Source organism: Pholcus phalangioides, unplaced genomic scaffold (assembly GCF_987345545.1).
Source record: "Pholcus phalangioides strain wild (caught in Gottingen) unplaced genomic scaffold, Ppha-v1.0 ptg000039l_1, whole genome shotgun sequence".
NCBI classification, from domain to species: domain Eukaryota; kingdom Metazoa; phylum Arthropoda; class Arachnida; order Araneae; family Pholcidae; genus Pholcus; species Pholcus phalangioides.
In genome coordinates this window covers 3,533,742-3,549,240 of record NW_028301625.1, presented here as the reverse complement: position 1 = coordinate 3,549,240, position 15,499 = coordinate 3,533,742, and the positions used below count along the sequence as shown (strand labels likewise).

Here is a 15,499-nt window from a genome sequence, read left to right as displayed (position 1 = left end):
TATAACGGTATTCGTCTGTATTGAAACTGAGCTCTCCCCCTCCAACATTTTGAATAACTTTACGCCTATGTTAATAACGTTTATTCGTTTGATTAGTAATTGTTTCTAATCCTCAGGCATAGGCTGACAGTTCTGTTAGTATAACATGTAATTATCAGTTGACTAAATATTCATTTTCTTTCCAGCTTTTCTGGATAAATGTTGAGTTCAACTGCAACTAAAATGTTCTCATTTTGAGATAATTTAGGAGTTCGCTCTCACCGAAGTAAAGTCAGGCGTTTACTCCTGTCGAGATTAAAAATAGACTATTCCAGTGGTACCTGCAATTATACTTCCTGCCTTGAGATCTTGTGCATGAAAACCTCAGTGGCAGTGGAGAATCCTTGGTTTTATCTACAATAGTTTGTTTCCTGGGATGAAACACTTGATTTAAACGACTCATGCGGATTTTTGGGGGTCTTATTCCAGGAGTCAAGAAAGGTTTTATGGAGTGTGACGAGAAGTCATCTCTCTCTCTCTCTCTCTCTCTGGGATATAACGTCCATCGAGACTCCTGATATTTGGCGAGATCTGAACTTTTTGTTTCATTACGATGTCTCTTCAAGATTAACTGTTAATAGTTAACATAGAACTTTAATTCTTAGAACTGGAAAATCAAATGGCAACCGATAATTGTGAAATATTAATTATTTAAATTGTTTAATTTTGAATGACCCTTTGTGAGAAGAGTTATTCTCAGTTCATTTTGTTGTCTGCTCACATTTTTGGATTACCAACACCATCCAAGTTTAAAGGTGGGTAATTCCTCATCAATACTGTTATTAACCAATTTGCATCATTCGAAAAAGTGGAAAATTGGCCCATATCACCAAAATTTTTTTATTGTATAAAGTTAGAAATATTTCAAAATGAAAAAAAGCAAAAAACCAAAATTGCGTACACAAAGAATTTATAATTTTACTTAGTTCAATGAAGATATACATTGAAAATAATTTGAAAAATTAAATTTAATAGTTTTATACAGTATGATAGTACTCTAGTGTTTTGTTCTTATGCATAAAAAACTAGCGCGCATATTTGCGCTTTGGTGATAATGGCCAGGGAAATTCTGCGCATATATGCGCTAATGATGCAAATGGGTTAATGTCATTAACTAACCCGTAACCCACATGCCCCAAAAAACCTGACTTAAACCTCCCAGACCTCTCGCCTATTCAGGTGAATCCCATCCCAATGAAGCCGCCTATCGGTGAATGCAGAAAGCGCCAAGTGAAAGGCAAATGTTCTTCAGGCTTAAGTTGAAGTGGTGGATCCTACTCCTATACCCCCACCACCTCTTTGCAGCTTGGTAATACTGGAATCACTGCCACATCTGAACCCATGTCTGTGGGTGCCATATCTGTTTAATAATATAGTGCTTAATTCTCATCACATATAACAATAATTTTGTCAGTGGTATTAATGAAAGAAGTACACAAGGTATAAGGGGCAGTAAAAATAAAATTATGAACATTAACGGTGAAACAAAGAAAAAACAACACGCAAAAAAGCCTACAACTGGATCTTTCCAAAGTTTTATGAGCATAATTTACAACAGGAGTGGAAAATACAATAAATTTTATGACACTATAGTTGGAACCTTTCATACAAATAGAAATGTCAACAGTAGGAATCATACGTCCCCCTTTTCATGTATATTTATTTACATTATAAATCTATTTTTTTTTCTTTTGTATTCAATAAAAACATTCAAATATTCTGGGACAGCATAACAGAGAAGACGAAGGCTAGGAATATTCATTCAACTGAAAGAAAAGTTGAATTTTAATATTCGGAGCCATTTATATATATGTATATGTATATATCACATAATACACATACACAAATATATATATTGCAACTTCATGTATTTTTGATACAGTAAAGATGATATAGATAAAAATTTAAATGCATGTTTGGCTAATGCCATGGATAGCACTAAATAATTAGGGTTGCCAATGATCAGTAAATTGAACATATTCAGTGATGGCTGCTATTGACAAATATAAATTTCAGAAACCATCAGTAAATACATACGGATATGAAATACTATTTTTCAAAGGAAACACCAAACCGAACAAGATCACGCAACAGGCAATAAGACACCTTACATACAATGAACTGACACATTTTTAAGGAAACTTTAGTGCATTACCTGACAACATTTTCCACAAAACACATTGAATATAAGTAGATGTTACTTTTATTCTATAGTTCAGTCAAGGAACACAAAATAAATCATTTAACATGACAACATAAATGTTATAAAAAACAATTTGATATATGAAAATGTTGTCTTTTTTTAAAGCCAGAAATCAGTTCCATGACATTTTAGTGCACAGGAAGATTCAGGTATATTCAAAACTCACATGCTCATGAATGAAAAAAATCTTTTCATGAGCTTTTTAAAAATTCTCAAAGGACTACAATCAACATGGACAGAGATATATATTCAAAGTCTTATTTAGTTCAATTACAAAACACCCCAAAGAATTAAATAAGTGATTTTTCAATATTTTTTTTATGTCTATTACAGGCTTGGGAATTAATGCATACTACAAATATATGGCATAATGGTTACAGAGGCAATTTTAAAAGTACACATGTGACTGTAGAACTTGTTTTCGAGAGTTCATTTTTTAGACCTTTCAATAAAATAATAGATTCCATTGTCATGATGAAATTATATGCCTTGTTAAATAGTATCGAAATTGATGTGAATGACATTTCCCTCAACAAACATCAAGAGAAAGAAAATCTTGTATATTTTCAAGTAATACTATTTCTGTTATATTAAACATAAATTTACAACTTTCACAAAAACGTATTTTTAATAAAAAATATTTTTTTATCCAATATTATAAGTGCAACATACTCAAATTTTGCACACCAATTTTTATTACCAAGATCTTTATTAAAGTTCATGCCTTTCAGAACCTTAAGGAATCACAAGGAATACTTATTTCACTTGCTTCTAATTGTAGGAACTTGATTGCATCTGAATTATACATTTGAATATGGACATTAAAAAAAATTCTATGAAGTTGGAGAATCACAAACACAAAAAATTCTTTTGGCTGACCTGATTAAAATCCTTCATCTCAGTGTACTGAGAAGAAACAATTTACTGTGGTAAAAAAATCAAAAACAAATACTACATATTCATGATGGAAAACAGAACTCAAGCTGTGTCAAATACCAATTACTGAAACCATAGATAATAAGAAAATTATTTTTCAAAGAAGAAACAATGTCTCACAACATGTATCAACATGGAATTAAATTTTTCTCCTCTGTTCAATATCAACCCTTTAACATTTTCTACAATTATGCACAAGTGTTTTTCCTACTTTCAAAAAATTGAAATTAACCCATATGCATAACCAATTTTTTTTATCTCATATTTATGAATCATACTTTTGCTTATCAGCAATTATACTTTACCTATAACAAATGAATTTTCGAAAAAATTGTTTCATTTCATTTATGACCCTGTACAATTTAAGTATTTACCAAAAATTGTATTTAAATTTATTTGTGACACTTAGGAAAAATTGAAGTACTGAATGTAAATCTGGCAACCCTATAATGCTAAATCTTGACAAGAAAGGAAGCCAAACACAAATAGCTACTGAGATACTATAAAACTATACACATCACAATATATGGTTGAATTATTTATTTTTTATATTTATATATATATTTACTTTTTTTTTTTTTTGAGGAACACATTGTTTGTGAAAGACCCGTTCCCTTTTTTTTACATATCTTGGAAGAAAATAAAGTAAAAATTCAGGAAGTTTTCTTTTCACAAGTGAGAAAAAACTAATTCAACCATATCATTGTCACAGAGACAAAAAAAAATCTGTTTTTTTTCTTCCAAAATGAATATCAGGTATCAGATTCATGTGAAAAAAGATTGATATTAAATATATTGAAGTGTAAAATTTCTTGAATGATAAGAAATTTTGAATAAAATAAATTACAACAGTTGTAGTATTTTAGTAAAATTTGCAATATATTTACTTGCAAGGAAAATATTATAAGCCCAATTTTTTTTTTTTTTGAAACTAACCAGCTGCATAGAGTAATAAAATGTCAATATATTAAATACTTCTAGTAGCATTTTTCTGAACTTAAGATATTGAAATACATTCCTGAGAATATTCTACATGTTTAATGATAATTATATTTTATTGGCTCCTCATTAGACTTCTTTAATCTAGATGTGTGTGTAAATATATATAGTTTTGGCATCATATAGGATGCTGCAAATGTGTCTTATCATAGTGGATAATTTATTGAAAGACTTTTTTTTTACTTATAAATGGAAACATGAAATTTATATTTATTCATTTTGTTACAGAAAAGCTCTTTTTATCTCACTTTATGCACTTTGATACAACTTATATATTCCTATACTTTTTTTAAATAAGTGAATAAACTATTTAGATGGAAAAAGCAATTTTTTATTTTTTCCAAATTTTGTAATAAATATCTGTAAAACTGATAACTTCTATTAATAAATATTACATTCCATACAATATTCTCACTCTCTATTAATTATAAATTTATATCATTTTATTCACATGTATTATTTCTCACTATTTCTAAATGTGATTTTCTCATAAAGGCAAGAAAATTCTCAAAAATATAATATATATTTTTACTTAAAAGCTATGATTATGTTCAACTGATTAGAGTTATATTAGTTAAAATCTCCTCATTGAAATAGACAAATCACTCATTTTGAAAACGTGAAAAACACACAGGAAACATTTCCTTATAAATTCATTTTTTAAATGTATTTTTCTATTTTTATTTGTTTTAGATTTCAGTTTGAATGTCTTTCTATTCTAAGGCATAAAAGTTGTAGTTTTTTATATAATACATGGTGATACAAAACTTGAATTAAAATCGTCAGTTGCATAATATTTTCAGAAACCAGTGTCATACCCCTAATTTTAAGCTTTGTCTAATTCTCACAAAGATTTTGTAGCTTTTTTTTTCATGATATAGAGCCACAAAACAGTTTGCGCATACTTCACCAGTAACAATAACAGACAACTCTTGAATATTAAAATATATGTTAATACATATATAAACCTGTTTAAAGATAGTTTTATAGTCTAATATAATAGATATATAGGCTATATATATTTTTAAATATCTGTCATATTGATTGAACTGAGACAAATATTATATTAATGTCAAATATTCTAATGCTATAACATATCATAATCAAAAAAGCAAAGAAATTTATAAACAAAGTATATCTTTATCATTTCTAAGTGCAAAATAATTAACTACATCAATTACGTTAGTGAATGACCCTGAAGATTTTAATTTAATGTTTTATAAATGACAATGTATATATAACTGATAAATTATTTTAAAACATGTTCGTGTAAAATATATGATAAGTTAATTTCTATAATTATAATATATTATGCAGAATTCATCCTCAGTAAAACCATTCTGGCAAGGGGAAAAAGAAAAGGCCAACCTAATTATGCTAAAAAAGTTTCTAACTCATGTCAAAATTTAATGTAATAGTTATAGTAAGTGATTATAGACCTTTTTGTAAACCTGTTGTTGCCCTAGATTTTAAAGTTTTTTAATCAAAAATTTCTATATTGTTTCTTCCAAACTACATAACTAATTTATATGGAGAAAGTTAAAAAAATTTCATCTCACATTAATTTTTTTTATCATATTAATTACTGAATTATTTAAGACTAAAAATTCAAAAACAGGAACCAAATTTTTATTGGTTTATGAGTTCAAAGTAATAATAGAATCAAAGATCACTAAATTATGTGAAAAAAGATTCATAAAAGTCCACTGGTGTCTTTATGTACTATTGAAGGAAAGATTGCCAACCCCCGCCTTATCAAACTTTTTAACTCATATCAACAGCATTCCTCACTGTATCCGACTCATTATCGAGAGAGAAACAAACCATCAGTAAAGATTTTTACATGCCTTAACAGAGGCAAATTTAAAGATAGGCGCACTGGGTCCTGAAAATCATGTTCTCTAATTTAAGGGGCCCAATGTTTTCTCTCGATCCCAGGTCCTCAACCAACTAAATTGCACTTCAGTGTATTAATCTAAAAAATTATGATGGAACTCTTAGTCAACAAGTTTACAGAAAACCTACACACTGCCGATACCTGAACAAGAAGTCAAACCACCATCCAGCTGAAGCATGTGCTGTCCTGAAGACTGTCATCCACTGAGCCACAAAAATTTGTGATTCACAACACCTTCAACACAAAGTACATTATCTCAATAATGATCTATAAGAAAATTGGCTACTCAGCTCAGGAGATCCTAAGTCCATCATACCTCTTCTTATTTTTGCTCATCATCCTGTCTTTTTTATGGCCTCCACAAGGTTGAGGCTGACAGGGCACCTGGGACAATCACCACCATTTTTTGTTCTTTCATGCTATAAATTTACTATAGAAGAAGATCCCAGCCAAGGAGGCCCTGCTAAGGAGGTGTTGGGGCCATGGTCTTTTTTTCTACAATCAATGCGCCAAATGCAGTCAATGTGTGCACAGCTTCCATAAAATCATGGATTATATAGGGACACTATTTTTAAATCGGGAGTCAACTCAAGCAAATGCTACACTTTGCCAAAGTCCCTGTGATTCTCTGGAACACTTTATTCCTATGGCTCTGTCTGTATAGGAACCACACAGTGTAGCATCAGGACCCATCTCACAGAACACAGAGGAAATTGTCGCCTTATGCAACATGAAAAGCCTGCCCTTGCTGAGAATGGGCAGGCATGGTCTGAGGGTAATCATACTATTCTCTTTGACCAGACTGATACCCTCTCATCTGTTTCTCGAAATCACACATGTATGAATATAGAAACCATCGGAATCCATAAAAACCAGCTTAATTTCAATAGAAAAGATTTGAATTGCATGGCATCTCATGTTGCAAAAAGGCAAAGAGATAAACAGTTCAGACATCCTAAATTCTAAAGAAAATAAGATTCCCTTATGTATATTTGTTTATGTACAACAATCCACTGATGATCGCAGATGCAGATGAAACCTGTCAGGATTCAAATTCCTCCAGACCACTGTTCCTTGTCTGAAACTTTTGTTATAGCACAGGAAAAAAAAGCCTTTGTTCTTTTATCAAATAGTGATTAATTTATTCATGATAATGTGATTCCATTGTTCTCATGATTACACATTATATTGAATGATAATTGAATATTTGCAACTGCTACCAGCATTCAAAGAGGTAATGTTTATGATAAAAAAAACCAGGAAACTCCTGATGAATATTGTGATCTTGGTGTTACTATAATTGAATCAAATACAATTTCTGTGAACCGTGTAGGGTATTTTATTAATGGCTTTTTAAAAGTTTTGACAACTATTTAGTGATACATGTGCTATCCTTTAATTTAAAAAAAAACTATGTTTGGATGACAAAACATTTCAGAGACTATATTGTGAATAGCTTCTTTCTTTAACCCTTTAATGTCCAGATCAATTGAATAATATAGGTATCTTCAGAGATCTTGTGAAAGGCAGAGAAGAAAATAAAAGCTCACCAGAAATGGGAACAAGAAAGACAAATTTACATGTTCTAAAATAGTCAATTGGATGAGTCCACCTTGCAGAACTTGTCACTGGATGTTAAGGTTTAGGGTCTATAATAGATCAGACAAAAGATTACAGTTCTCTATAGTAACAGATATCACTACAATTTTATTCAAAGCTTCTAATTATTCTTTTTGTATTAAATTTAAGATAGAGTAATTTCAGACTAAAATTTCATAATCTTCAAAGATTGAATCAAAACTGTTTGTTAAAATAGATAATTATATCGTTATTGTTCCAATTTATTTAATAATGTTATTTTTATGTCTGATGTATAAAATATTATGAGGATGCAAAAAAAGCTAGTCTCTACAGTTGCAAAAACAATGCACCAACACAAAATATTTCAAAAAATAATTTTACTTTCAAATATTTTAAAATATATGTAAAAAACAAACTATTTTGAAAATGACTACATAGTATGGTCCCCTATTTTTTCTTCCATAGATAAATTGCCTCTATATATATATATATATATATATTGGCAAGAAAATAAAAATCCCAATTACTAAATTGGTGATACTCTTTTCACTGCTCTGGATGCATTTTTAGAGATGTAAAATAAAGTTATTAAGTCAAATTGTTTGTTGGCAGAAAGACGAAAATATTAATAGCAATAAATGTCAATTAAAATGAATAAATGCAATTAAGATGTTAAAATAATAATCAATATCAAAACAGAAATATCAGTTTTTTCAAAAGTATCCAATATTGCATCTAAAACATCTGATGCGACAGTCTGGACTTGTTCCAAGTCAATACTAAATCAAGACTCATTTTATACAGTATTTAATGACACGTAATAGCGTTTGTATGCTAGTGGTGCACATGACTGAAAAATAAATATTATAAGAGTTTCAAAACATAATGTTTAATCAACATTTGAGTTTTACTGATACAGGTAGAAAATTAGAAAAAATTTAAAAAACTGAAAAACTTTCAATATATATATTGAGAATGTTTTCCCATGTAAAGATAGATAATTTATTCAAAGTACATGATATAGGATTAGTTCTAACACATATGATCGTCTATATAATAGTTTTGATAATTAAGATGACTCAAAATTCACATATCACATACATTAGTCTTTCACAAATTTAGTTCAAGGCATCTTTTAACCAATAGTAATAATAGTACCCTTAAAATAATGCATATATATATTCATTTATCTACTCAAACTACAAATTTCAATGTATTGCACTTTCAGAAAAATGTGTAACATTTTGACTTTATTTATGTATTTTATGTCAAAAAACATTTAAATTGTTTAATTTTGCAATCACAAGACAGTGCATTGGGATATCAATGTCAATAAGCAGGCTTCATCACATAAAAGAAACCACGAGCATATTTTTAACATCACTTCACAGAAGTAGACTCATACATCTAAATATCACAGCTGAAAATGTAAAAAATATATGTATATATATATATATATTGTGTATATATATATACTATATTTGCTACGCACAACTACAAAGACTTCACTTTTAACTTATTCTACATTTTGCTCGTGTTGCTCTTCAAAAATTTGTTACACAGTTAAAAAAATTCTAATGTGTTGGCTTCCTTTCTTCATTTTTCATCACCTTTCCCTACATGAAAAGCATGAGTCAGGGAGCTTGTCTATCACAGCATAATATAAAAACAGGGGTGCTCTTTTTTAGCAGCTTGATTTGAGCATCCAGAAGATATGCTGCACAGAATAAAGGTACTTCATTTTGTGCCATGATCATTAATAAAAATTTTCAGAGAAATCACGCCCACTTCTGACATAAAAATTGAATTTTCATGAACTTTTGGCTTAGTTAACTTCTGACATTAATAATATCAGTTATACTGGGAAAAAGTACAAAAAAATTTACTTTTTGAAAATACACCAAATGACATTAGATAAAAGAAATTGTCTCACAACTTAAAAAATCAGATTAATAAACTGATTTCTCTTTTTAGTTTTGATTCAAAAATTGTTAATATTAAGTAATTGTGTATGGAAATGATGAGCATCAAAATCCTTGATATTTGAGCAGAAAATTGAAGAAAACTTCTTTTTTTTTTTTGCCACAAATAAAAAGACTATAATATAATACTTAGGATGGAATATCACCCCTTGATATAAAATGAGATAAAGCACTAATAGAGCACCCCTGAGAGAAATATATCAGGAGATTAATATAAACCTATATCTCCATATTTTTAGATTTTATTAAAAAAGTGAAACAATCAACGACAAAAAGTTGAAATAAAAAAAAGTTTTTTTTGAGGTGATCAACCTCACCAAAACATGAAGAATAAAATTAATTCTCAATCACAATTCAAAGTCATTTGGTGACAAGACAATATACATTGAAGGCTCATAATGATAGTAGAAAAAAGGGGCTAGGATAATAGTTATCATTATCTTCCACCCTTTTCCCCACCTAATGGCACTCACAGCAGTATAAAAATTGACAAATAACATCTGCTAGCACCAGTCATCTTCATCAGGATCGTGCAGATGTGGTCCCTTTCGATTTGCTCTCACAACTACAGATACTGGTTCCCCTCCTCTGTGTAATCGTTCCCGGCCCCTTTGTCCTGGTTTGTAGCCATTTGGAAGGGGAGATGGCAACTGGCGAGATCCTCTACCTATGGCTGCTGCTGCTTCAAAACTCAAAGGTTCACTACGCTGCCCAATGGTTGAGCTGATCATAGGCAAGGCAAAAGAACCAAAGCCTATTGTGTTTGGCATTGTTTCTTTTTTACAGGATGCATCACGTGGAAGAGTACCTCCAATGGATGGACCGGAAAAAGAGGGCCCAGCAGATGTCCTCTCTCGCCAAGAAGCAATTTGCTGTGGATACACTCCAGCACTGTGTGTGGGGGAAGCACTTAGTTTGGGAAAATTTATGTTGCCTGGGGACCTGTTAGGTTGTGGTACAGTAGGGGAATGAGAAACATCAGGAAAATTTATGCCATCAGAGGAAACAATGTCTAAGCGCAAGGTAGAAGGTTTTGTTGGTGTTGCTGGCAGTCGTCGACCTCCTCTAGGTCGCCGTTGTGTGGGAAGACTGTGCACTGATGACGGGCTAGGACTGCGAGATCTGTAATGAAGGTGTGAAGTGCCATAGTATTCACTTTGTGTGGGTGTAGATGTGTTAGGACTAGGCGTGCGAGAGCGTTGGTCAAGACATACACTAGCAAAATCTGGGCTACGACTTCGTTTCCGGCAGGTAGTAGATGGTGCCATTGGCCATGCAGATGACCCAGGTACAGGAGAATGAGCTCTGGAAGGTGAATAGTCTCTTCTTTTGGCTACAATAGTAAAATGTCAAAAAAATTAGAAGAAAAAACCCTCATCACAATGGCATCAATGTTCTTATTTAGTGCAATATAGATTGAGCATTCATAATAGAAAATCAGAAAAAAACAATGAATTAGCAAGAAAGTATTTAAAAACAGTTAAATAAAAACATTATCTAACGTTTATTTAAACCAAAGATTATAACTTTGACAACTAACTATATTTTGACTATAACTAACCAAGACTATATTTTATGCATACAGTTTTGTATATTTATTATTCTTATCAATTACCATTTCTCAATGTTTTCTTATTTTTCTAGTATCACCAACATTCTTTGTCTTTTCCCTCAAGAAAAATAATATTCTAACACATTTTGTTGATTCAATGTTTCTTTTTTATATTTTTAATGAAAATTCTGCTGTTGAAATGTTTTATAACACATATGAAGACAATACAGAAAATATGCATTTGTTTTAGTGAAAACATATACTACACAGATAAAAGATTTTATTGCAACTAAGGAAAGAATATATATACAGACGTGTTTTCATTCAACATGGCTGTCCCAAATCAGACCATCTTTGGAATTTGAATTGAAAGTTTTAATAAAAGTTAACAAGAAAAATTCATAGGTACATGCATGTATTATGCATTTAAATCGTATTATTTTCTAAACTAGTACATTTTTTCATTGCTGCTTAAATTCTAAAAAAAAATTAATTATTAGACCTGAATTAGACAGCATGCCAAGAAATCCGAATCTGAATAACAAATTCTGGAAAATTCTTTATCTGAACTCAAAGATTTTATTGAATTTGTTGGTTTGAACCTGTTCTCTGCATTTTAGAATTTGCATTTTATGGACTGTTTACAGATAGTTCTATGTCTGTTTTTTGCTACCACAAATCTTGGTATATTGCATGTGTTGAATCGTCAGCATATTTATTCTTATATATTAGACGAGCTAAAGGGAAAAATTAGTAGACTGAAGTATTTTTGCATTCAAAAAATTGAAGAATTGCACTGCAAAACATGATATATTGTAATACAAAAGTAACAGCACTTTCTCAATCTCTAAACATGCACAAAAACTTGCAAAAAATAGTATCTGTATTTCGTATTAGACTGGTGATAATTAAGTTTAGTGATAAATAAATGTTTTATCTTCATTATCAAGTTCATGTACAAAACACATTTCCTACAGTGAAAATTATTATTTTTTCCTAGTTGCATATTTATTGAGAATTTAGAATAGATTGATATTGGTCTTCTAAATGCATTCTGTGAATCTTATTGGACATTGGTCCATTCCCTGCATGCCAGGAAAAGCATACTCCAACATTCAAAAAACTGGTGTCCCCCAATTTTTATGCCATGTCAGCTAATGAAGGGGAATATATGGTAATATACTTGCCGCTTGATTTTATGAACATCTAATTTATGAACCAACACGTTTTTATGAATTAGTTTTCTGGTCCCAAACAATATGTCATTTCTTTGAACATCTTTCCCTTTTAGAAACTAGTTGTTCAAGTCCATTCGAATTACTAAAAATCAGTGTTGACTATATAATTATCTATTTTGTCCGAATGCAAAATTTTTTTAAGAAGCTGAATTTTATTTTTGAATTTTCGATACAATTTCCATCTTCTGTAGATCACAGGAAGTAGTTATAATGAGCATCAACTCTATATCCATAAATATAATTATTTAATATTTTTTCAACATATGCGGGTATTGAAGTCAGAATGGTGTAAGCCACATTTTAAAAAATTCTGACTCAAGTCCAGGAATGCAATCTAAAAGTGCTAAACTATTGTAAAAAATAACGAACTAAGTTTCAGCTTCAATAGTTTGCCACCTACAGGAATTCTATGAAAACAACTCTAGCAAAACCTCCTTTTTTTTTTCAAAATGAGGACTTGCACCACTCTGACTTTGACCCTCCCCCCCCCCATATGCTAAACTATATATTGACACTGGTTTTTTTTTATTTTTAAATGAAGGATTAAATTTGTACCTAAGCAGAAGTTCTTAAACATTATGAAAAACATGTGGGAAAAAACTGAGTAATAAAATTTTTTTATATAAAATTTATTCATATGCTTTTAAAATAGATTTGAAGAGCAAGATAGACAAATTTTGACTGTAATTATCAGAAAGTAAGAAATCTACATAAATAAATAAGTAAAATACATAATAAATGATTTGCTTCATGCAAAAACTAAAGCAGTGGTGTCAACATGAAGAAAACATTGGGGCTGAAAGTTTCCAGTCGTCCCTTATCATGGCCTCCACATCCTAAAGCAGGGCCCCTAGGCTGGATCTTTTACGGGCCCCCAACCAGACTTGCACGGGCCCCTTTATGATAAATTTATAGCGTAAAAAACAAGAAAGGGTTGGAGCCTTGTTATCCCACCCATTGTGGGGGCCATGTCCCTTATACAGGGTGTTCTGTTAATGGACTGACAAACTCAGAGGGTTGTTAGTAGACATCAAGAGGAACAAAAATTGAATGGAACATGGTGTTGCAAACCACGTTGAGAGGGTGAAAATCATGAAAAATGCATGCAGGTTTCTACGTCATGTAGGAATGACAAAAAGTACAATAATAACTAAAAAAAGATTAATTTGATTAATTATTACAAGAGTTATTGGTAGTGGTGGCTGCTGATGTCATTGCACAGTCTACAACAATGTAAAAATGATTCCCAGATACACTCGAAGATACCAAGTATGCTTTTGATGTCTGCCGCAGCGACAACAATCTGTGCTATGAGACCCTCTGGTGTGTCCACAAGATATTGCTGTTGGTACATCCTCTGTGCTAAGTGCCCATTGCCATCTGCTCAACCATAAATCAGATGCATATCAGCTTATTCCTTGTTCGTGTAGTCAGCCATCACAATACTCATTGAAACTAACAACTCTAACTGCTATACGTGCTTACCACCGCAATAGTGCTAATTTACGTTGTCTGCAGTGTGTGCATTTGGCAATGCTGCTAACATCAGATATGGTGAGCGAACCCATGAACACATTCAGCGATCAACTAGCATCCACCTTTCGTCTCCTCTGGACTCAGAGCCTGCATGCATTTTCTCGATTTTCATCCTCTCAACATGCTTTGCGATACCATGTTTCATTGCAATTTTTGTTCCTCTTGATGCCTACTAACAACCCTCTGAGTTTGTCGGTCCATTAACAGAACACCCTGTATACTGGGCTCAAGCTCATATGCAGGAGTTGGAAGAGCGCTTTGCATTGCATATTCGTTAATTATTAGGGGGCTCATCCTCCTCACAGAATTTATTGGGTGGGGGTTCAATGACTTCAGCCCTCACAGGTTTGGACGCCTATGGACTAATACCCTTTTTGCATAAAACAATTCAAATATGTTCACTATAAAAATCACACACCTTTGCTCCTTCCCCTTTTTTTATGCTCATGTCTCACAAAATTTATCATTCCAGAGGCAGCATCACTGAAATCGATTTCATGATGAGGGTGCCGTGGAGAAGGGGATCTTTGAATTGGGGTGGGTGAACGATCTTTAACTGAAGTATGGCGTCTATAACTTGGAGAAGGAGATCGAGAACATGATGATTGCTGATTACCAGGATGCAGATGTCCATCAGTGCCCTTTCAAAAAAAGACATAAAAGAATGAGAATTTTCAAAATGATTGTTATTTATCGATACTTTTAAAAAATTATTTTTAAAAGTACTTAATTTATTTTTGTTAATAAGAAACCACTGCAGTATAACCAAGACCAATCTTATAACAAAGCCTCTAATCCTAGTAAAATCTTGTTAGAACAGCAACTATTTTTACCATGACACAAAAAATTAACTTTACATATTCTGTTGTGTTTATAGATAACTTAACAAATATATTTTATGACTAAAAGGACACAATAAAATGATTGACCACTTCAATTTTGTTGCGAGAATAGTATAAACTCATTTAATAAGAGCATAGCTAATATGACGTTACAGCTAATATAAGCCATTCCTAAAAGCCATGTTCAGTTCACCATTAAATTGCATTACAAATATCACTCTTTTCACCAGTTCTCAACAAGTTTGGTTAATACAAGCATGTTTTTATGTGATAAATTTTTTCACTAATGAAGAGAGGTATTACTATAATATTGATATTTTTTATGTATTTCCTAATCATTATTTCACAGGAAGTGCCACAACCATAGCTGCATTTTCCTTGCTTTCCAGATCATCTTTCATATTGTATTTGAATTTTAGAATCAAGCATAGAATTTTTGTTTCATTTGGGTGCTTGCTCTTTATAAAATACATAGTTATTCAGTGTTAAAAACATTTTTTACAATCAGCCAAGTTACCGATCATTGGTTGTTTTTAGAGAGAGATAGATGGCTTTTTCCAAGCCCAGGATATCAAGGACCAACCAGAAATTTTGTTCGGACCACTTTCATTTCGGAGGGAGGGGGGGGGGGACCAAAGTGATAGAACAATAGATTTGGCCATCTTTTTCCCTTTTTTTGACCATTTTCTCACAT

At 31.5% G+C, this 15,499-nt stretch overlaps 1 protein-coding gene across 1 annotated transcript in view; it reads right to left on the bottom strand.

The window, feature by feature from the left end:
• Window positions 1-1,562: 1,562 nt before the first annotated feature.
• The window catches only part of LOC149065463 (voltage-dependent calcium channel type A subunit alpha-1-like), a 426,448-nt gene continuing 412,511 nt past the window's right edge, over window positions 1,563-15,499 (bottom strand). The window contains exons 43-44 of the mRNA XM_089253992.1: window positions 14,382-14,604; window positions 1,563-10,970 (exon numbers count right to left, since the gene is read on the bottom strand). Of these exons, the coding sequence (XP_089110118.1) occupies window positions 10,141-10,970; window positions 14,382-14,604 (1,053 nt within the window). The 3' untranslated portion in view covers window positions 1,563-10,140. The remainder of the gene's footprint in view (window positions 10,971-14,381; window positions 14,605-15,499) is intronic.